We start from the raw sequence: 16,103 nt of genomic DNA on the forward strand, positions 1-16,103 counted from the left end.
ACGTTCTGACCTTAGTTCTTTAGTTATGTCTTTGTTTTAGTATGGTCAGGGCTTGAGTTGGGTGGGTTGTCTATGTTCGTTTTTCTATGTTGTGTTTTGTGTTTGGCCTGGTATGGTTCTCAATCAGAGGCAGGTGTCGTTAGTTGTCTCTGATTGAGAATCATACTTAGGTAGCCTTTTCCCACCTGTGTTTCGTGGGTGATTGTTTTCTGTTATGTGTATGTCACCGTACAGAACTGTTTCGTTTCGTTCTCCTTTGTTATTTTGTTTAGTGTTCTCTGTTTAATAAATAATATGATAAACACTTACTACGCTGCGCTTTGGTCCGATCCTTGCTACTCCTCCTCAGAAGGAAAGCCGTTACAGAATCACCCACCAAAAAAGGACCAAGCAGCGTGGTATCGGGCAGCAGCAGAAATCTCTGGACTCCTGGACATAGGAGGAGATTTTAGACGGCAAGGAACCCTGGGCACAGGCTGGGGAATATCGCCGCCCCAGGGAAGAGCTGGAGGCAGCCAAAGCAGAGCGGCAGCATTTTGGGGAGTTGGCACGGCAGCGCAACAGAGACGAGAGGCAGCCCCAAAAATGTATTGGGGGAGGCACACGGGGAGTGTGGCTAAGTCAGGTAGGAGACCTGAGCCAACTCCCCGTGTGCGTTACATCGCAGCGCCTCGTATCGGCCGGGCTAGAGTGGGCATCGAGCCAGGTGCCATGAAGTTGGCTCAGCGCATCTGGTCTCCAGTGCGTCTCCTCGGGCCGGGGTACATGGCACCAGTGCGGTCTGTTCCACCTCGCCGCACTGGCCTGGCTACGGGGAGTATCCAGCCAGGTAGGGTTGTGCAGGTTCGGGGCTCGAGACCTCCAGTGTGCCTCGACGGTCCGATCTATCCGGTGCCTCCTCCACGCACCAGACCTCCGGTGGCAGCCCCACGCACCAAGCTGTCTCTCCGTCTCCTTCCTCCAGGTGCTACCGCCTGTCCAGCGCTGCCAGAGTCTCCCTCCTGTCCTGAGCTGCCAGAGTCTCCCTCCTGTCCTGAGCTGCCAGAGTCTCCCGTCTGTCCTGAGCTGCCAGAGTCTCCCGTCTGTCCTGAGCTGCCAGAGTCGCCCGTCTGTCCTGAGCTGCCAGAGTCGCCCGTCTGTCCTGAGCTGCCAGAGTCGCCCGTCTGTCCTGAGCTGCCAGAGTCGCCCGTCTGTCCTGAGCTGCCAGAGTCGCCCGTCTGTCCTGAGCTGCCAGAGTCGCCCGTCTGTCCTGAGCTGCCAGAGTCGCCCGTCTGTCCTGAGCTGCCAGAGTCGCCCGTCTGTCCTGAGCTGCCAGAGTCGCCCGTCTGTCCTGAGCTGCCAGAGTCGCCCGTCTGTCCTGAGCTGCCAGAGTCGCCCGTCTGTCCTGAGCTGCCAGAGTCGCCCGTCTGTCCTGAGCTGCCAGAGTCGCCCGTCTGTCCTGAGCTGCCAGAGTCGCCCGTCTGTCCTGAGCTGCCAGAGTCGCCCGTCTGTCCTGAGCTGCCAGAGTCGCCCGTCTGTCCTGAGCTGCCAGAGTCGCCCGTCTGTCCTGAGCTGCCAGAGTCGCCCGTCTGTCCTGAGCTGCCAGAGTCGCCCGTCTGTCCTGAGCTGCCAGAGTCGCCCGTCTGTCCTGAGCTGCCAGAGTCGCCCGTCTGTCCTGAGCTGCCAGAGTCGCCCGTCTGTCCTGAGCTGCCAGAGTCGCCCGTCTGTCCTGAGCTGCCAGAGTCGCCCGTCTGTCCTGAGCTGCCAGAGTCGCCCGTCTGTCCTGAGCTGCCAGAGTCGCCCGTCTGTCCTGAGCTGCCAGAGTCGCCCGTCTGTCCTGAGCTGCCAGAGTCGCCCGTCTGTCCTGAGCTGCCAGAGTCGCCCGTCTGTCCTGAGCTGCCAGAGTCGCCCGTCTGTCCTGAGCTGCCAGAGTCGCCCGTCTGTCCTGAGCTGCCAGAGTCGCCCGTCTGTCCTGAGCTGCCAGAGTCGCCCGTCTGTCCTGAGCTGCCAGAGTCGCCCGTCTGTCCTGAGCTGCCAGAGTCGCCCGTCTGTCCTGAGCTGCCAGAGTCGCCCGTCTGTCCTGAGCTGCCAGAGTCGCCCGTCTGTCAGGAGCTGCCAGAGCAGCCCGTCAGTCAGGAGCTGCCAGAATCGGCCGTCACTCCGGCGCTGTCGGAGTCGCCCTTCACTCCAGTGCTGCCCGAATCTCCCGTCCATTCGGGACCCGTTGCCAGGGTCCCAAGTCCAAGGTCGGCGGCGAGGGTCGCCGCTCGAAGGGCGCCACGGAGGCGGGTTAAGAAGCGGGTAAAGACTATGATGGAGTGGGGTCCTCGTCCCGCGCCAGAGCCGCCACCGCGGACAGACACACACCCAGACCCTCCCCTATAGGTTCCGCTGTCCTCTGTTTAGTGAGTCCTCCAGATCAGAGGCAGTAGGGATGACCAGGGATGTCCTCTTGATAAGTGTTTGAATTGGACCATTTTCCTGTCAAAATGTAACGAGTACTTTTGGGTGTCAAAGAAAATGTATGGAGTAAAAAGCATATTATTTTCTTCAGGAATGTAGTGAAGTAAAAGTACAGATACCCCCAAAAACGTAAAAAATACTTTAAAGTACTTTACACCACTGCAGGTTACACAGCAGAGAATTGAAGCGGTGGTTGCTCGCCTTCTCTACGGCGGAATGCAGGGTGACCAGCAACAGGTGCCACTGATGGAGGGAAGGATGGAGGTAGAGACAGAAGAAGACAGGTGAATAGAGGGAGGTTATGTACTGTGGATAGATGGTTTTGAACTCATGTTAGATGTTTATAGTACTTTTTACCCCCCACTATGTTTACAGTATTATTGATAACTTAGGAGGTCGTAGGGTCAGGGTCAGTCTGTAGATCAGCTGTTGTGTTAGCAGTACTGGTGTACACATCAGGGAGGTCGTAGGGTCAGGGTCAGTCTGTAGATCAGCTGTTGTGTTAGCAGTACTGGTGTACACATTGGCAGAGAAAGGGAGGAAAATATGGGAACAAGAAATGGGTAGAATGAGGGAGAGCGGAAGAAAGAGAGTCTGGGAGAAGGGTGAGAGACAGATAAAGTGCTTTGTGGTTGAGACGCAGTGCTCATTCAATTCAGTTAAATTCAATTCAACTATCCCCTCATGAGTCAGAGGTTCGTATATCAGACCTGTGCGTTGGTGTCCATAGTAGAGCGGGTGTACGTGTAAGGCACTTCTCTATACCAGCAGGGTAACCACCTTTAACACTTCTCCATACCAGCAGGTTAACCACCTTTAACACTTCTCCATACCAGCAGGTTAACCACCTTTAACACTTCTCCATACCAGCAGGTTAACCACCTTTAACACTTCTCCATACCAGCAGGTTAACCACCTTTAACACTTCTCCATACCAGCAGGTTAATCACCTTTAACACTTCTCCATACCAGCAGGTTAACCACCTTTAACACTTCTCCATACCAGCAGGTTAATCACCTTTAACACTTCTCCATACCAGCAGGTTAACCTGGGCTCCTGATAAGCCTCACCTGTAACACAGAAACAGTGCAGTCCCACTACAATAACCTGTCCTTGGATAGCCTAGTGATATAAGCACATCTTCTGTAGATACACAGGTGCACACATACCCACAACCACTTACGGTAGTGCACAGTCACACACACACACACATTGAACACGCACAGACACTCCACACACACACACGGACACAGCTGCTTCAATAGAGCTAGGCAGCCAGAGACAAGTAAACAGTATCTATATTGCTACTGTACTGTATTTGGGTCAGGGGTATTTGACAAAGACGAGAGATTACGACTAGTTGGAGCTCTGGCAAGAATCAGAATAATATAGTCTAGTTATATAAAACAACCAAAGTGTTTATTTTCAGGTCCCGATGACTTAACTGTGATGGTGACGTGTACTTGTAATATATTTAGTATTTATAGCTATATTTTGTTATGCTTTTACTGTTGAAAAGCGATATCCCAAGTATAAATACAGCAAAGTACACACACTAACGTGAAAAAATGTAATAAATTGGGAGCAAAAAATATATAGAGAGATTTTTTTACACAACTGCAAACTTCAAGGACTTGGCCTGACGGGAATCCGTGATGGCATCGCGCCCCCCAATAGAGAACAAAAAGTACAAAAATCATCGTTATTAGCATCCATATTTGGCAGTGTGTGGGCTAATGTGTAATGTCTAATGGGTAATGTGGTCAGTATGTGTGTGGGCTGGGTAATGTGGTCAGTATGTGTGTGGGCTTTGTTTCACTCCAAGGGCGACATTTTCACGGTGCCATCAAAATGTTTCACCAAACGTGGGAAACCTGCAACTCCAAGGTAATCTTTATAAAAAAAACCCTGCTTCATTTCTCCTTTCTATGGAAGCAGGGCACTAATTACATTTCTCAAAGAGCTCCATTTGGGCATTTTATTAAAGAAAACAATCCCTGAAGCCAAAATGTCATTCCACTGACCCCTGAGTTTAGACTTCACAGTACACACATCAGACCCAAAGCAAATATTTACACACAATTTCATTTATTACAGCTCAAAACAAAACCTTCGACTGTACCCATAAAAAGATGATATCGGGACAAAGTGTCAACAGAACTCTACTTAGTCATAGGCTCTCGTCCATATGGCATCCTATTCCCTTTACAATGAGCGCACTACTTTGGACCAGGACCAATGAGCTCTGGTCAAAAGTAGTGTACTTAATAGGGTGCAATTTGGAACGCTATTTATAGTCTCGCTTGAGTAGGAAAAATTGAGTCAACACACAGCAAGGCTATATAGGTGTGTGTGTGTGTGCACATAGTGTGTGTGTGTGTGTGTGTGAGTGTTTGCGTGTGAGTGTGCACATAGTGTATGTGTGTGTGTGCATGAACATAGTGTGTGAGTGTGTGTGTGTGTGTGTGAGAGTGTGTGAACATAGTGTGTGTGTGTGTGTGTGTGTGAGCACAGTGTATGTGTGTGTGAGAGTGTGTGTGTGTGCGTGTGAGAGTGTGCACATTGTGTGTGTGTGTGTGTGCACATAGTGTATGTGTGCATGCACATAGTGTGAGTGTGTGTGTGTGTGTGTGTGTGTGTGTGTGCGTGCACATAGCGTGTGTATGCACATAGTGTGTGTGTGTGTGTGTAGTAGTTGTGCCCCTCCCCCATTGCCTCTAGATGTCTCATTTGACTCCCGCGTTGACACCATGTGAGGGGATGTGGCCTGGCGGCCATGTTTTTCCTACAGATGTTTGTTTGTCCTCAATGCTTTTCGTCACGAGCTCCTTCCTTTTGTTGTCCTCGCTCGTTCTCAGGTCTGTTCAATGCTGGTCCGACCAATCTGATTCCACGCTTCAAGATTGATTCGATCACGTGGATTGGGATATGTTCCACACTGCGTCAAACAACAACATTGACGAATACGCTGATTCGGTGAGCGAGTTTATTAGCAAGTGCATCAGCGATGTCGTACCCACAACAACTATTAAAACGTTCCCAAACTAGAAACCATGGATTGATGGCAGCATTCGCACGAAACTGAAAGCTCGAACCACTGCTTTTAACCAGGGCAAGGTGACCGGAAACATGACCGAATACAAAGAGCGTAGCTATTCCCTCCGCAAAGCAATCAAACAAGCTAAGCGTCAGTATAGAGACATAGTAGAGTCACAATTCAACAGCGCAGACACGAGAAGGATGTGGCAGGGTTTACAGTCAATCACGAATTACAAAAAAAGAAAACCAGCCCCATCGCGGACACCGACGTCTTGCAAACTAAACACCTTCTTTGCTCGCTTTGAGGACAATACAGTGCCACTGACACGGCCCGCTACCAAAACCTGCGGTCTCTCCTTCACCGCAGCCAACGTGAGTAAAACATTTAAACGTGTCAACCCTCGCAAGGCTGCAGGCCCAGACGGCAACCCCAGCTGCGTCTTCAGAGCATGCGCAGACCAGCTGACTGCTGTGTTTACGGACATTTTCAATCAATCCTTATCCCAGTCTGTTGTTCCCACATGCTTCAAGAGGGCCGCCATTGTTCCTGTTCCCAAGAAAGATAAGGTAACTGAGCTAAACTACTATCGCCACTCACTTCCGTCATGAAGTGCTTTGAGAGACTAGTCAAGGATCATATCTCCTCCATCCTACCTGTCACCCTAGACCCACTCCAATTTGCTTACCGCCCCAATAGGTCCACAGATTACGCAATCGCAATCACACTGCACACTGTCCTAACCCATCTGGACAAGAGGAATACCTAAGTAAGAATGCTGTTCATCGATTACAGCTCAGCATTTAACACCATAGTACCCTCCAAACTCGTCATTAAGCTCGAGACCCAGGGTCTCGACCCAGCCCTGTGCTACTGGGTCCTGCACTTTCTGACAGGCCACCCCCAGGTGGTGAGGGTAGGAAACAACATCTCCACCCCGCCGATCCACAACACTGGGGCCCCACATGGGTGCGTTCTCGGCCCTCTCCTGTGCTCCCTGTTCACCCATGACTGCGTGGCCATGCACACCTCCAACTCAATCATCAAGTTTTCAGACGACACTACAGTGGTAGGCTTGATTACCAACAATGGCGAGACGGCCTACAGGGAGGAGGTAAGGGCCCTCGTAGTGTGGTGTCAGGAAAATAACCTCACACTCAACATCACCAAAACAGAGGAGATGATCGTGGACTTCAGAAAAACAGCAGAGGGAGCATCCCCCTATCCACATCGACGGGACAGCAGTGGAGAAGGTGAAAAGTGTTAAGTTCCTCTGCGTACACATCACGGACAACATGAAATGGTCCACCCACACAGACAGTGTGGTGAAGAAGGTGCAACAGCGCCTCTTCAACCTCAGGAGGCTGAAGAAATGTGGCTTGTCACCGAAAACACTCAAAAACTTTTACAGATGCACAATGGAGAGCATCCTGTCGGGCTGCATCACCGCCTGGTATGGAAACTGCTCCACCCACAACCGTAAGGCTCTCCAGCCCTCCAAACTACCTGCCCTCCAGGACTCCTACACCACCTGATGTCACAGGAAGACCAAAAAGATCATCAAGGACAACAACCACCCGAGCCACTGCCTGTTCACCATGCTATCATCCAGAAGGCGAGGTCAGTGCAGGTGCATCAAAGCAGGGACCGAGAGACTGAAAAACAGCTTATATCTCAAGGCCATCAGACTGTTAAACAGCCATCACTAACATTGAGTGGCTGCTGCCAACACACTGACTCAAATCTCTGGCCACTTTAATAATAAAAAATGTGATGTAATAAATGTATCACCAGTCACTTTAAACAATGCCACTTTATATAATGTTTACATACCCTACATTACTCATCTCATATGCATATACAGTGCCTTGCGAAAGTATTCGGCCCCCTTGAACTTTGCGACCTTTTGCCACATTTCAGGCTTCAAACATAAAGATATAAAACTGTATTTTTTTTGTGAAGAATCAACAACAAGTGGGACACAATCATGAAGTGGAACGACATTTATTGGATATTTCAAACTTTTTTAACAAATCAAAAACTGAAATATTGGGCGTGCAAAATTATTCAGCCCCTTTACTTTCAGTGCAGCAAACTCTCTCCAGAAGTTCAGTGAGGATCTCTGAATGATCCAATGTTGACCTAAATGACTGATGATGATAAATACAATCCACCTGTATGTAATCAAGTCTCCGTATAAATGCACCTGCGCTGTGATAGTCTCAGAGGTCCGTTAAAAGCGCAGAGAGCATCATGAAGAACAAGGAACACACCAGGCAGGTCCGAGATACTGTTATGAAGAAGTTTAAAGCCGGATTTGGATACAAAAAGATTTCCCAAGCTTTAAACATCCCAAGGAGCACTGTGCAAGCGATAATATTGAAATGGAAGGAGTATCAGACCACTGCAAATCTACCAAGACCTGGCCGTCCCTCTAAACTTTCAGCTCATACAAGGAGAAGACTGATCAGAGATGCAGCCAAGAGGCCCATGATCACTCTGGATGAACTGCAGAGATCTACAGCTGAGGTGGGAGACTCTGTCCATAGGACAACAATCAGTCGTATATTGCACAAATCTGGCCTTTATGGAAGAGTGGCAAGAAGAAAGCCATTTCTTAAAGATATCCATAAAAAGTGTTGTTTAAAGTTTGCCACAAGCCACCTGGGAGACACACCAAACATGTGGAAGAAGGTGCTCTGGTCAGATGAAACCAAAATTGAACTTTTTGGCAACAATGCAAAACGTTATGTTTGGCGTAAAAGCAACACAGCTGAACACACCATCCCCACTGTCAAACATGGTGGTGGCAGCATCATGGTTTGGGCCTGCTTTTCTTCAGCAGGGACAGGGAAGATGGTTAAAATTGATGGGAAGATGGATGGAGCCAAATACAGGACCATTCTGGAAGAAAACCTGATGGAGTCTGCAAAAGACCTGAGACTGGGACGGAGATTTGTCTTCCAACAAGACAATGATCCAAAACATAAAGCAAAATCTACAATGGAATGGTTCAAAAATAAACATATCCAGGTGTTAGAATGGCCAAGTCAAAGTCCAGACCTGAATCCAATCGAGAATCTGTGGAAAGAACTGATAACTGCTGTTCACAAATGCTCTCCATCCAACCTCACTGAGCTCGAGCTGTTTTGCAAGGAGGAATGGGAAAAAATTTCAGTCTCTCGATGTGCAAAACTGATAGAGACATACCCCAAGCGACTTACAGCTGTAATCGCAGCAAAAGGTGGCGCTACAAAGTATTAACTTAAGGGGGCTGAATAATTTTGCACGCCCAATTTTTCAGTTTTTGATTTGTTAAAAAAGTTTGAAATATCCAATAAATGTCGTTCCACTTCATGATTGTGTCCCACTTGTTGTTGATTCTTCACAAAAAAATACAGTTTTATATCTTTATGTTTGAAGCCTGAAATGTGGCAAAAGGTCGCAAAGTTCAAGGGGGCCGAATACTTTCGCAAGGCACTGTACTGTACTCTATACCATCTACTGCATCTTGTCTATGCCGCACGGCCATCGCTTATCCATCTATTTATATGTACATATTCTTATTCATTCCTTTACATGTGTGTGTATAAGGTAGTTGTGAAATTGTTAGATTACTTGTTAGATATTACTGCACGGTCGGAACAAGAAGCACAAGCATTTCGCTACACTCGCATTAACATCCGCTAACCATGTGTTTGTGACCAATAACATTTGATTTGATACTGTGTCTCTCTGAATGATGAAACGTGGATGGATCCAGATCCACTGAGAGACACAGATGGAGAAATCTGATGCAACGTCATTTATGGCTGGGTTCCAATTAGACTTAAATGGTCTTTCCTTGTCTCTTTTCCTTCCGTGACCACTCGTTTGAGAACACTTGTCCAGATCGATAAAGGCTATCTATCTAGGTACAATGGCGGAAGTGGAACCCTATCTAGTCCTACCATTTTGTGCTCACAAAGGGAAGGAAACAAAGAAAGGTGGCTAGCTTCGGGAATAGGAAGGGTTATTCAAGATCGAATCCTGGGTCAGCCGTACAGGTATGGTCTCCATGACAATAACATTCCAATGCCAACATAGGAAGGGTTATTCGAGATCGAATCCTGGGTCAGCCGTACAGGTATGGTCTCCATGACAATAACATTCCAATGCCAACATAGGAAGGGTTATTCAAGATCGAATCCTGGGTCAGCCGTACAGGTATGGTCTCCATGACAATAACATTCCAATGCCAACATAGGAAGGGTTATTCGAGATCGAATCCTGGGTCAGCCGTACAGGTATGGTCTCCATGACAATAACATTCCAATGCCAACATAGGAAGGGTTATTCAAGATCGAATCCTGGGTCAGCCGTACAGGTATGGTCTCCATGACAATAACATTCCAATGCCAACATGGCACCCATTCCATAAACAGTTTGCTCACCTCTGTAGGCTATATGAATGGCTGCATGTTGTAACACTTAAGAGACATGACTATCATGACTGTTGATATACCCTGTCTGTAAGTTGGTCTTCTGAGACCAGGGCAGCTCTGCTAGCAGTTTACTGAAGGTCCAGTCAGCCTCCTCTGATGGTAGCAACCCAGGGATCAGCCTCAGTCTGGGGGGAGTGATCAGCCTCAGTCTGGGGGGAGAAGAGGATTGCAGTTTAAATGGGTAGAAGGCAGATTGTTGAAGGGGGAAGGAGTTTAAACGGGTAGAAGGCTGATCGTTGAAGGGGAAGGCAGTTTAAATGGGTAGAAGGCAGATCGTTGAAGGGGAAGCAGTTTAAATGGGTAGAAGGCAGATCGTTGAAGGGGGAAAGCAGTTTAAATGGGTAGAAGGCAGATCGTTGAAGGGGGAAAGCAGTTTAAACGGGTAGAAGGCAGATCGTTGACGGGGGAAAGCAGTTTAAATGGGTAGAAGGCAGATCGTTGAAGGGGATTGCAGTTTAAACGGGTAGAAGGCAGATCGTTGAAGGGGGAGGCAGTTTAAATGGGTAGAAGGCAGATTTGGATGTCATTTCTATTGGACCTCCATATGCATTAGATTCAATTTTTCTTTTCAATTCCATTTAACAGATGCTTATCTCCAAAGCAAGGGCACACATTTTAGTATTGTGATCAGAGTTGGGCTCAATTTGGAATTACTGAATCTAATTCATTTCAAACAACTAATTTCAATTAGCCACACCTCACAGGAAGCATAATTTGAATTGAAGGAAGTAGAATTTAATATGAAGCAATTCAACTGAGTGGTGAAAAATGAAAGCCTCATTCATTTCACAAATCTTTTGTTAAAATGATATGCTACTTATTCATGCAAAGAATACACATAAGATTTCAAATATTAATTTGATAATAACTCAAAGATGTCACACAGTATTTTTCTTTGTCATGAGATGGGCCATTATTTGTCATGAAATAGCCATTACTAGCCGGCTACCACCCGGTTACTCAACCCTGCACCTTAGAGGCTGCTGCCCTATGTACATAGACATGAAATCACTGGTCACTTTAAAAATGGAACACTAGACACTTTAATAATGTTTACATACTGCTTTACTCATTTCATGTGTACAGTTGAAGTCGGAAGTTTACATACACTTAGGTCGTTTTTCAACCACTCCACAAATTTCCTGTTAACAAACTATAGTTTTGGAAAGTCGGTTAGGACATCTACTTTGTGCATGACACAAGTCATTTTTCCAACAATTGTTTACAGGCAGATTATTTCAATTATAATTCACTGTATCACAATTCCAGTGGGTCAGAAGTTTACATACACTAAGTTGACTGCCTTTAAACAGCTTGGAAAATTCCAGAAAATGATGTCATGGCTTTAGAAGCTTCTGATAGGCTAATTGACATAATTTGAGTCAATTGGAGGTGTACCTGTGGATGTATTTCAAGGCCTTTAAACTCAGTGCCTCTTTGCTTGACATCATGGGAAAATGAAAAGAAATCAGCCAAGACCTCAGAAAATAGAATTGTAGACCTCCACAAGTCTGGTTCATCCTTGGGAGCAATTTCCAAACGCCTGAAGGTACCACGTTCACCTGTACAAACAATAGTATGCAAGTATAAACACCATGGGTCCACTCAGCTGTCATACCTCTCAGGAAGGAGACGCGTTCTGTCTCCTAGAGATGAACGTACTTTGGTGCGAAATGTGCAAATCAATCCCAGAACAACAGCTAAGGACCTTGTGAAGATGCTGGAGGAAACAGGTTCAAAAATATCTATATCCACAATAAAACGAGTACTATCTTGACATAACCTGAAAGGCCGCTCAGCAAGGAAGAAGCCACTGCTCCAAAACCGCCATGAAAAAGCCTGACTACGGTTTGCAACTGCATATAGAAACAAAGATCATACTTTTTGGAGAAATGTCCTCTGGTCTGATGAAACAAAAATGGAACTGTTTGGCCATAATGACCAACGTTATGTTTGGAGGAAAAAAGGGGAGGCTTGCAAGCCGAAGAACAGCATCCCAACCATGAAGCACGGGGGTGGCAGCATCATGTTGTGGGGGTGCTTTGCTGCAGGAGGGACTGGTGCACTTCACAAAATAGATGGAATCATGAGGCAGGGAAATTATGTGTATGTATTGAGCAACATCTCAAGACATCAGTCAGGAAGTTAAAGCTTGGTCGCAAATGGGTCTTCCAAATGGACAATGACCCCAAACATCTTCCAAAGTTGTGGCAAAATGGCTTAAGGACAACAGTCAAGGTATTGGAGTGGTCATCACAAAGCCCTGACCTCAATCCTATGGAATATTTGTTGGCAAAACTGAAAAAGCATGTGCGAGCAAGGAGGCCTACAAACCTGACTCAGTTACACCAGCTATGTCAGGAGGAATGGGCCAAAATTCACCCAACTCATTCTGGAAAGCTTGTGGAAGGCTACCTGAAACGTTTGACCCAAGTCAAACAATTTAAAGGCAATGCTACCAAATACAAATTGAGTGTATATAAACTTCTGACCCACTGGGAATGTGAATAAATTAATAAAAGCTTAACTAAATAATTCTCTCTACTATTATTCTGATATTTCACACTATTAAAATGAAGTGGTGATCCTAACTGCCCTAAGACAGGGAATTTTTACTAAGATTAAATGTCAGGAATTGTGAAATACTGAGTTAAATGTATTTGGCTAAGGTGTATGTAATCTTCCGACTTCACCTGTATATACTATCTATATTTTAGTCAATGCCAATCTGACGTTGCTCATCCTAATATTTATATATTTTTAAAATTCCATTATTTTACTTTTAGATGTGTGTATTTTTGTGAATTGTTAGATATTACTGCACTGTTGGAGCTAGGAACACAAGCATTTAGTTAGATATTACTGCACTTTTGGAGCTAGAAACACAAGCATTTAGTTAGATACTACTGCACTGTTGGAGCTAGGAACACAAGCATTTAGTTAGATATTACTGCACTGTTGGAGCTAGGAACACAAGCATTTAGTTAGATACTACTGCACTGTTGGAGCTAGAAACACAAGCATTTAGTTAGATACTACTGCACTGTTGGAGCTAGGAACACAAGCATTTAGTTAGATACTACTGTACTGTTGGAGCTAGGAACACAAGCATTTAGTTAGATACTACTGCACTGTTGGAGCTAGAAACACAAGCATTTCGCTACACCCGCAATAACATCTGATAAATATGTGTAAGTGACCAATACAATTTGATTTGTATGTTAGATTCAATTCAAAGATCTAATGCATTCTGGGAAATGTATTTTTTTCTGATATTTAAAAACATTAAGAGAATGATGAATTATTACAGACAACCCACAACATGATCTTAGAGTATTTCCAGACCACTATAATTATTTAAAATGTAGTTTTTTTTATTTGAGTTGTACACATAAAAATGTTCCAGCCTTATGCTACATATGATTGGTAACCATTTATGATGTCAAAATAAACATTACTATGGGGATGTGTTGAATAAATAATAATAATCCATTATAATTGTATTGAATTTAATTAAAATTCTACTTCCTTTATTTGAAATGAAATTCAACTGGGGTGAGGCCAATTGAAACCCGAAACCCGATTGTGACCCTTGTAGGAATTAAACCCAGGGCCCATTTCCACAAAGCATCTCTGAGTAGGAGTGCTGATCTAGCATCTGTCCTAATAATATTTTTCGTTATGATTTAAAAAGATAAACTGATTCTAGATCAGCACTCATCTGAGATGCTTTGTGGATATGGGCTCTGGACCCTGCTCATACCAACTAAGCAACACAGGACCACTCAGTTTAGAACTCACCTGGACACTCCTGATGGGCCATGGCTGATCTTCTTGTGTAAAGAGTTGTTTTTTTTAACTTCCATTTGACATAGTAGTCAAACGATCAGTTAGTGATTTTTCATTTTGGATTGTTTTAAATGATATGGGTGAGGAGAGAGAGTTGTTCGATCCAAGTAACTCACTCTATCACCTTCTCTGTAGGGACATCTCTAAATGGCTGAGCAGTGGCGAGAGAAATAGAAGATCGAAGAGGAGAGAGAGGACACCTTATACTCACGAACTTCGTTCGTTTGGAAAACATCTATTACTAATAGGATTAAGTCAAATACTTCTTTATTTTACCTTAGACGGCTGTTGATTTTTATTTGATTTAATTTCACCTTTATTTAACCAGGTAGGCCAGTTGAGAACAAGTTCTCATTTACAACTGCGACCTGGCCAAGAGAAAGCAAAGCAGTGCGACAAAAACAAACAACACAGAGTTACACATGGGATAAACAAACGTACAGTCAATAACACAATAGAACAAATCTGTATACAGTGTGTGAAAATTAAGTAAGGAGGTAAGGCAATAAATACTGGCCAAGTAGTTACAATTTTGCAATTTACACTGGAGTGATATATGTGCAGACGAGGATGTGCAAGTAGAAATATTGGTGTGCAAAAAAAGAACAGAAAAACGAAAACAAATATGGGGATGAGGTGTGTACATACCCCAGCTGCACAGTACTGTCTTTTATCAATGGTGGTTATGATATCGTTTTGGACCTTGAGTGTGGCTGAGGTGCACCAATGACCAGCTCGGAAACCAGATTGCATAGCAGAGAAGGTACGGTGGGATTCGAAATGGTCGGTGATCTGTTTGTTCACTTGGCTTTCGAAGACTTTAGAAAGGCAGGGCAGGATGGATATAGGTCTGTAACAGTTTGGGTCTAGAGCACATATGTCAGAGTCAAGGCCCGCGGGCCACATCCGGCCCGCAAGAAGGTTTTTTACGGCCCCTGGGATGATCTTGATTTATTATTAGAACCGGCCCGCAGCAAGCCGGCAGCCCGCAGATCTTTTACACGCACCAATACTACATTTCCCACAATGCAAAGGTGACGCACCGAGCAGTAGGCTGCTTCATTTCAATATTTATTGGCACAGCAGTCGTCAGCATCACAGTAAAATTAACTTTCAGATACCCATCAAAAATGGCAAAACGGAAGGTGGATACTGAGAACCGGGGGTTTCAAACAAGGTGGGAGTCGGAGTATATGTTCACGAAGGTAGCTGGAAAACCTGTGTGTCTTCTGTGTGGAGAAAGTGTGGCGGTACTGAAAGAGTATAATCTGAGACGACATTATGAAACGAAACACGCGGACAAAAACAAGAATATGGACATGGAACAAAGGCTACAAAAGGCAGAGGAATTAAAACGAGGCCTCAAATCTCGACAGGCTCTGTTCAAAAAAGCCAAATCACAAGGCCAGGCTGCTGTCAAGGCCAGTTTTATTTTGGCAGAAGAGATCGCTAAATCAGCCCGGCCATTTACGGAGGGGGATTTCATCAAAAACTGCATGATTAAAGTTTGTGACGAAGTTTGCCCAGAAAAAAGGCAACTCTTTTTAAATGTGAGTCTGAGCAGAAACACCATTGCCGAGAGAGTAGACCAGTTGTCCATCAATCTAAAAGAGCAGCTTGTGAAAAAGGGAAAAGATTTTATTGCATATTCCTTGGCTGTGGATGAGAGCACCGACATTTCTGACATTGCCCAGTTGTCAATTTTCATCCGCGGAGTGGACTCCAACCTAAGCGTGACAGAGGAGTTTTTGGCTTTACGTCCTATGCATGGCACAACTACGGGGCATGATTTGTATGAAGAGGTGTCAAGATGTGTAAATGAGATGGAGCTGCCTTGGGAAAAACTTGTGGGTTTGACAACCGACGGAGCACCTGCGATGTGTGGACACAGGAGCGGACTGGTGGCGAAGATACGGGAAAAGATGCAAGAGGAAAACGCGACAGGTGAGCTGACAGCTTATCATTGTATCATACACCAGGAAGCGTTGTGCGGTAAAGCCTTGAAAATGGAGCATGTAATGAGCATCATCACGCGCACAGTTAACTTTATCAGAGCCAAAGGTTTGAATCACCGCCAGTTCAAGGCATTTCTGACGGAGTTAGAAACGGAGCATGGTGATTTGCCTTATCACACAGAGGTGCGATGGCTAAGCCAGGGAAAGGTGCTTCAAAGATGTTTCGAGCTTCGTGAGGAGATTTGTCTGTTCTTGGACAGCAAAGGGAAAGACACAACACAACTCCGAGACGAAATGTTTCTGTGTGAAATGGCTTTTCTGTGTGACATTACGAG

At 45.5% G+C, this 16,103-nt stretch overlaps 1 protein-coding gene across 1 annotated transcript in view; it reads right to left on the minus strand.

Moving 5' to 3' along the window:
* LOC139407488 (alpha-ketoglutarate-dependent dioxygenase alkB homolog 3-like) overlaps positions 1–13,830 on the minus strand; it is a 60,279-nt gene extending 46,449 nt beyond the window's left edge. Inside the window, exons 1-5 of the mRNA XM_071151284.1 lie at positions 13,766–13,830; positions 9,992–10,089; positions 3,468–3,522; positions 3,153–3,201; positions 2,600–2,685 (exon numbers count right to left, since the gene is read on the minus strand). Coding sequence (XP_071007385.1) covers positions 2,600–2,685; positions 3,153–3,201; positions 3,468–3,522; positions 9,992–10,089; positions 13,766–13,830 — 353 coding nt within the window. The remainder of the gene's footprint in view (positions 1–2,599; positions 2,686–3,152; positions 3,202–3,467; positions 3,523–9,991; positions 10,090–13,765) is intronic.
* Between the last annotated feature and the right edge of the window lie 2,273 nt (positions 13,831–16,103).

This window comes from Oncorhynchus clarkii, chromosome 4 (assembly GCF_045791955.1).
Source record: "Oncorhynchus clarkii lewisi isolate Uvic-CL-2024 chromosome 4, UVic_Ocla_1.0, whole genome shotgun sequence".
Taxonomy (NCBI): Eukaryota; Metazoa; Chordata; class Actinopteri; order Salmoniformes; family Salmonidae; genus Oncorhynchus; species Oncorhynchus clarkii.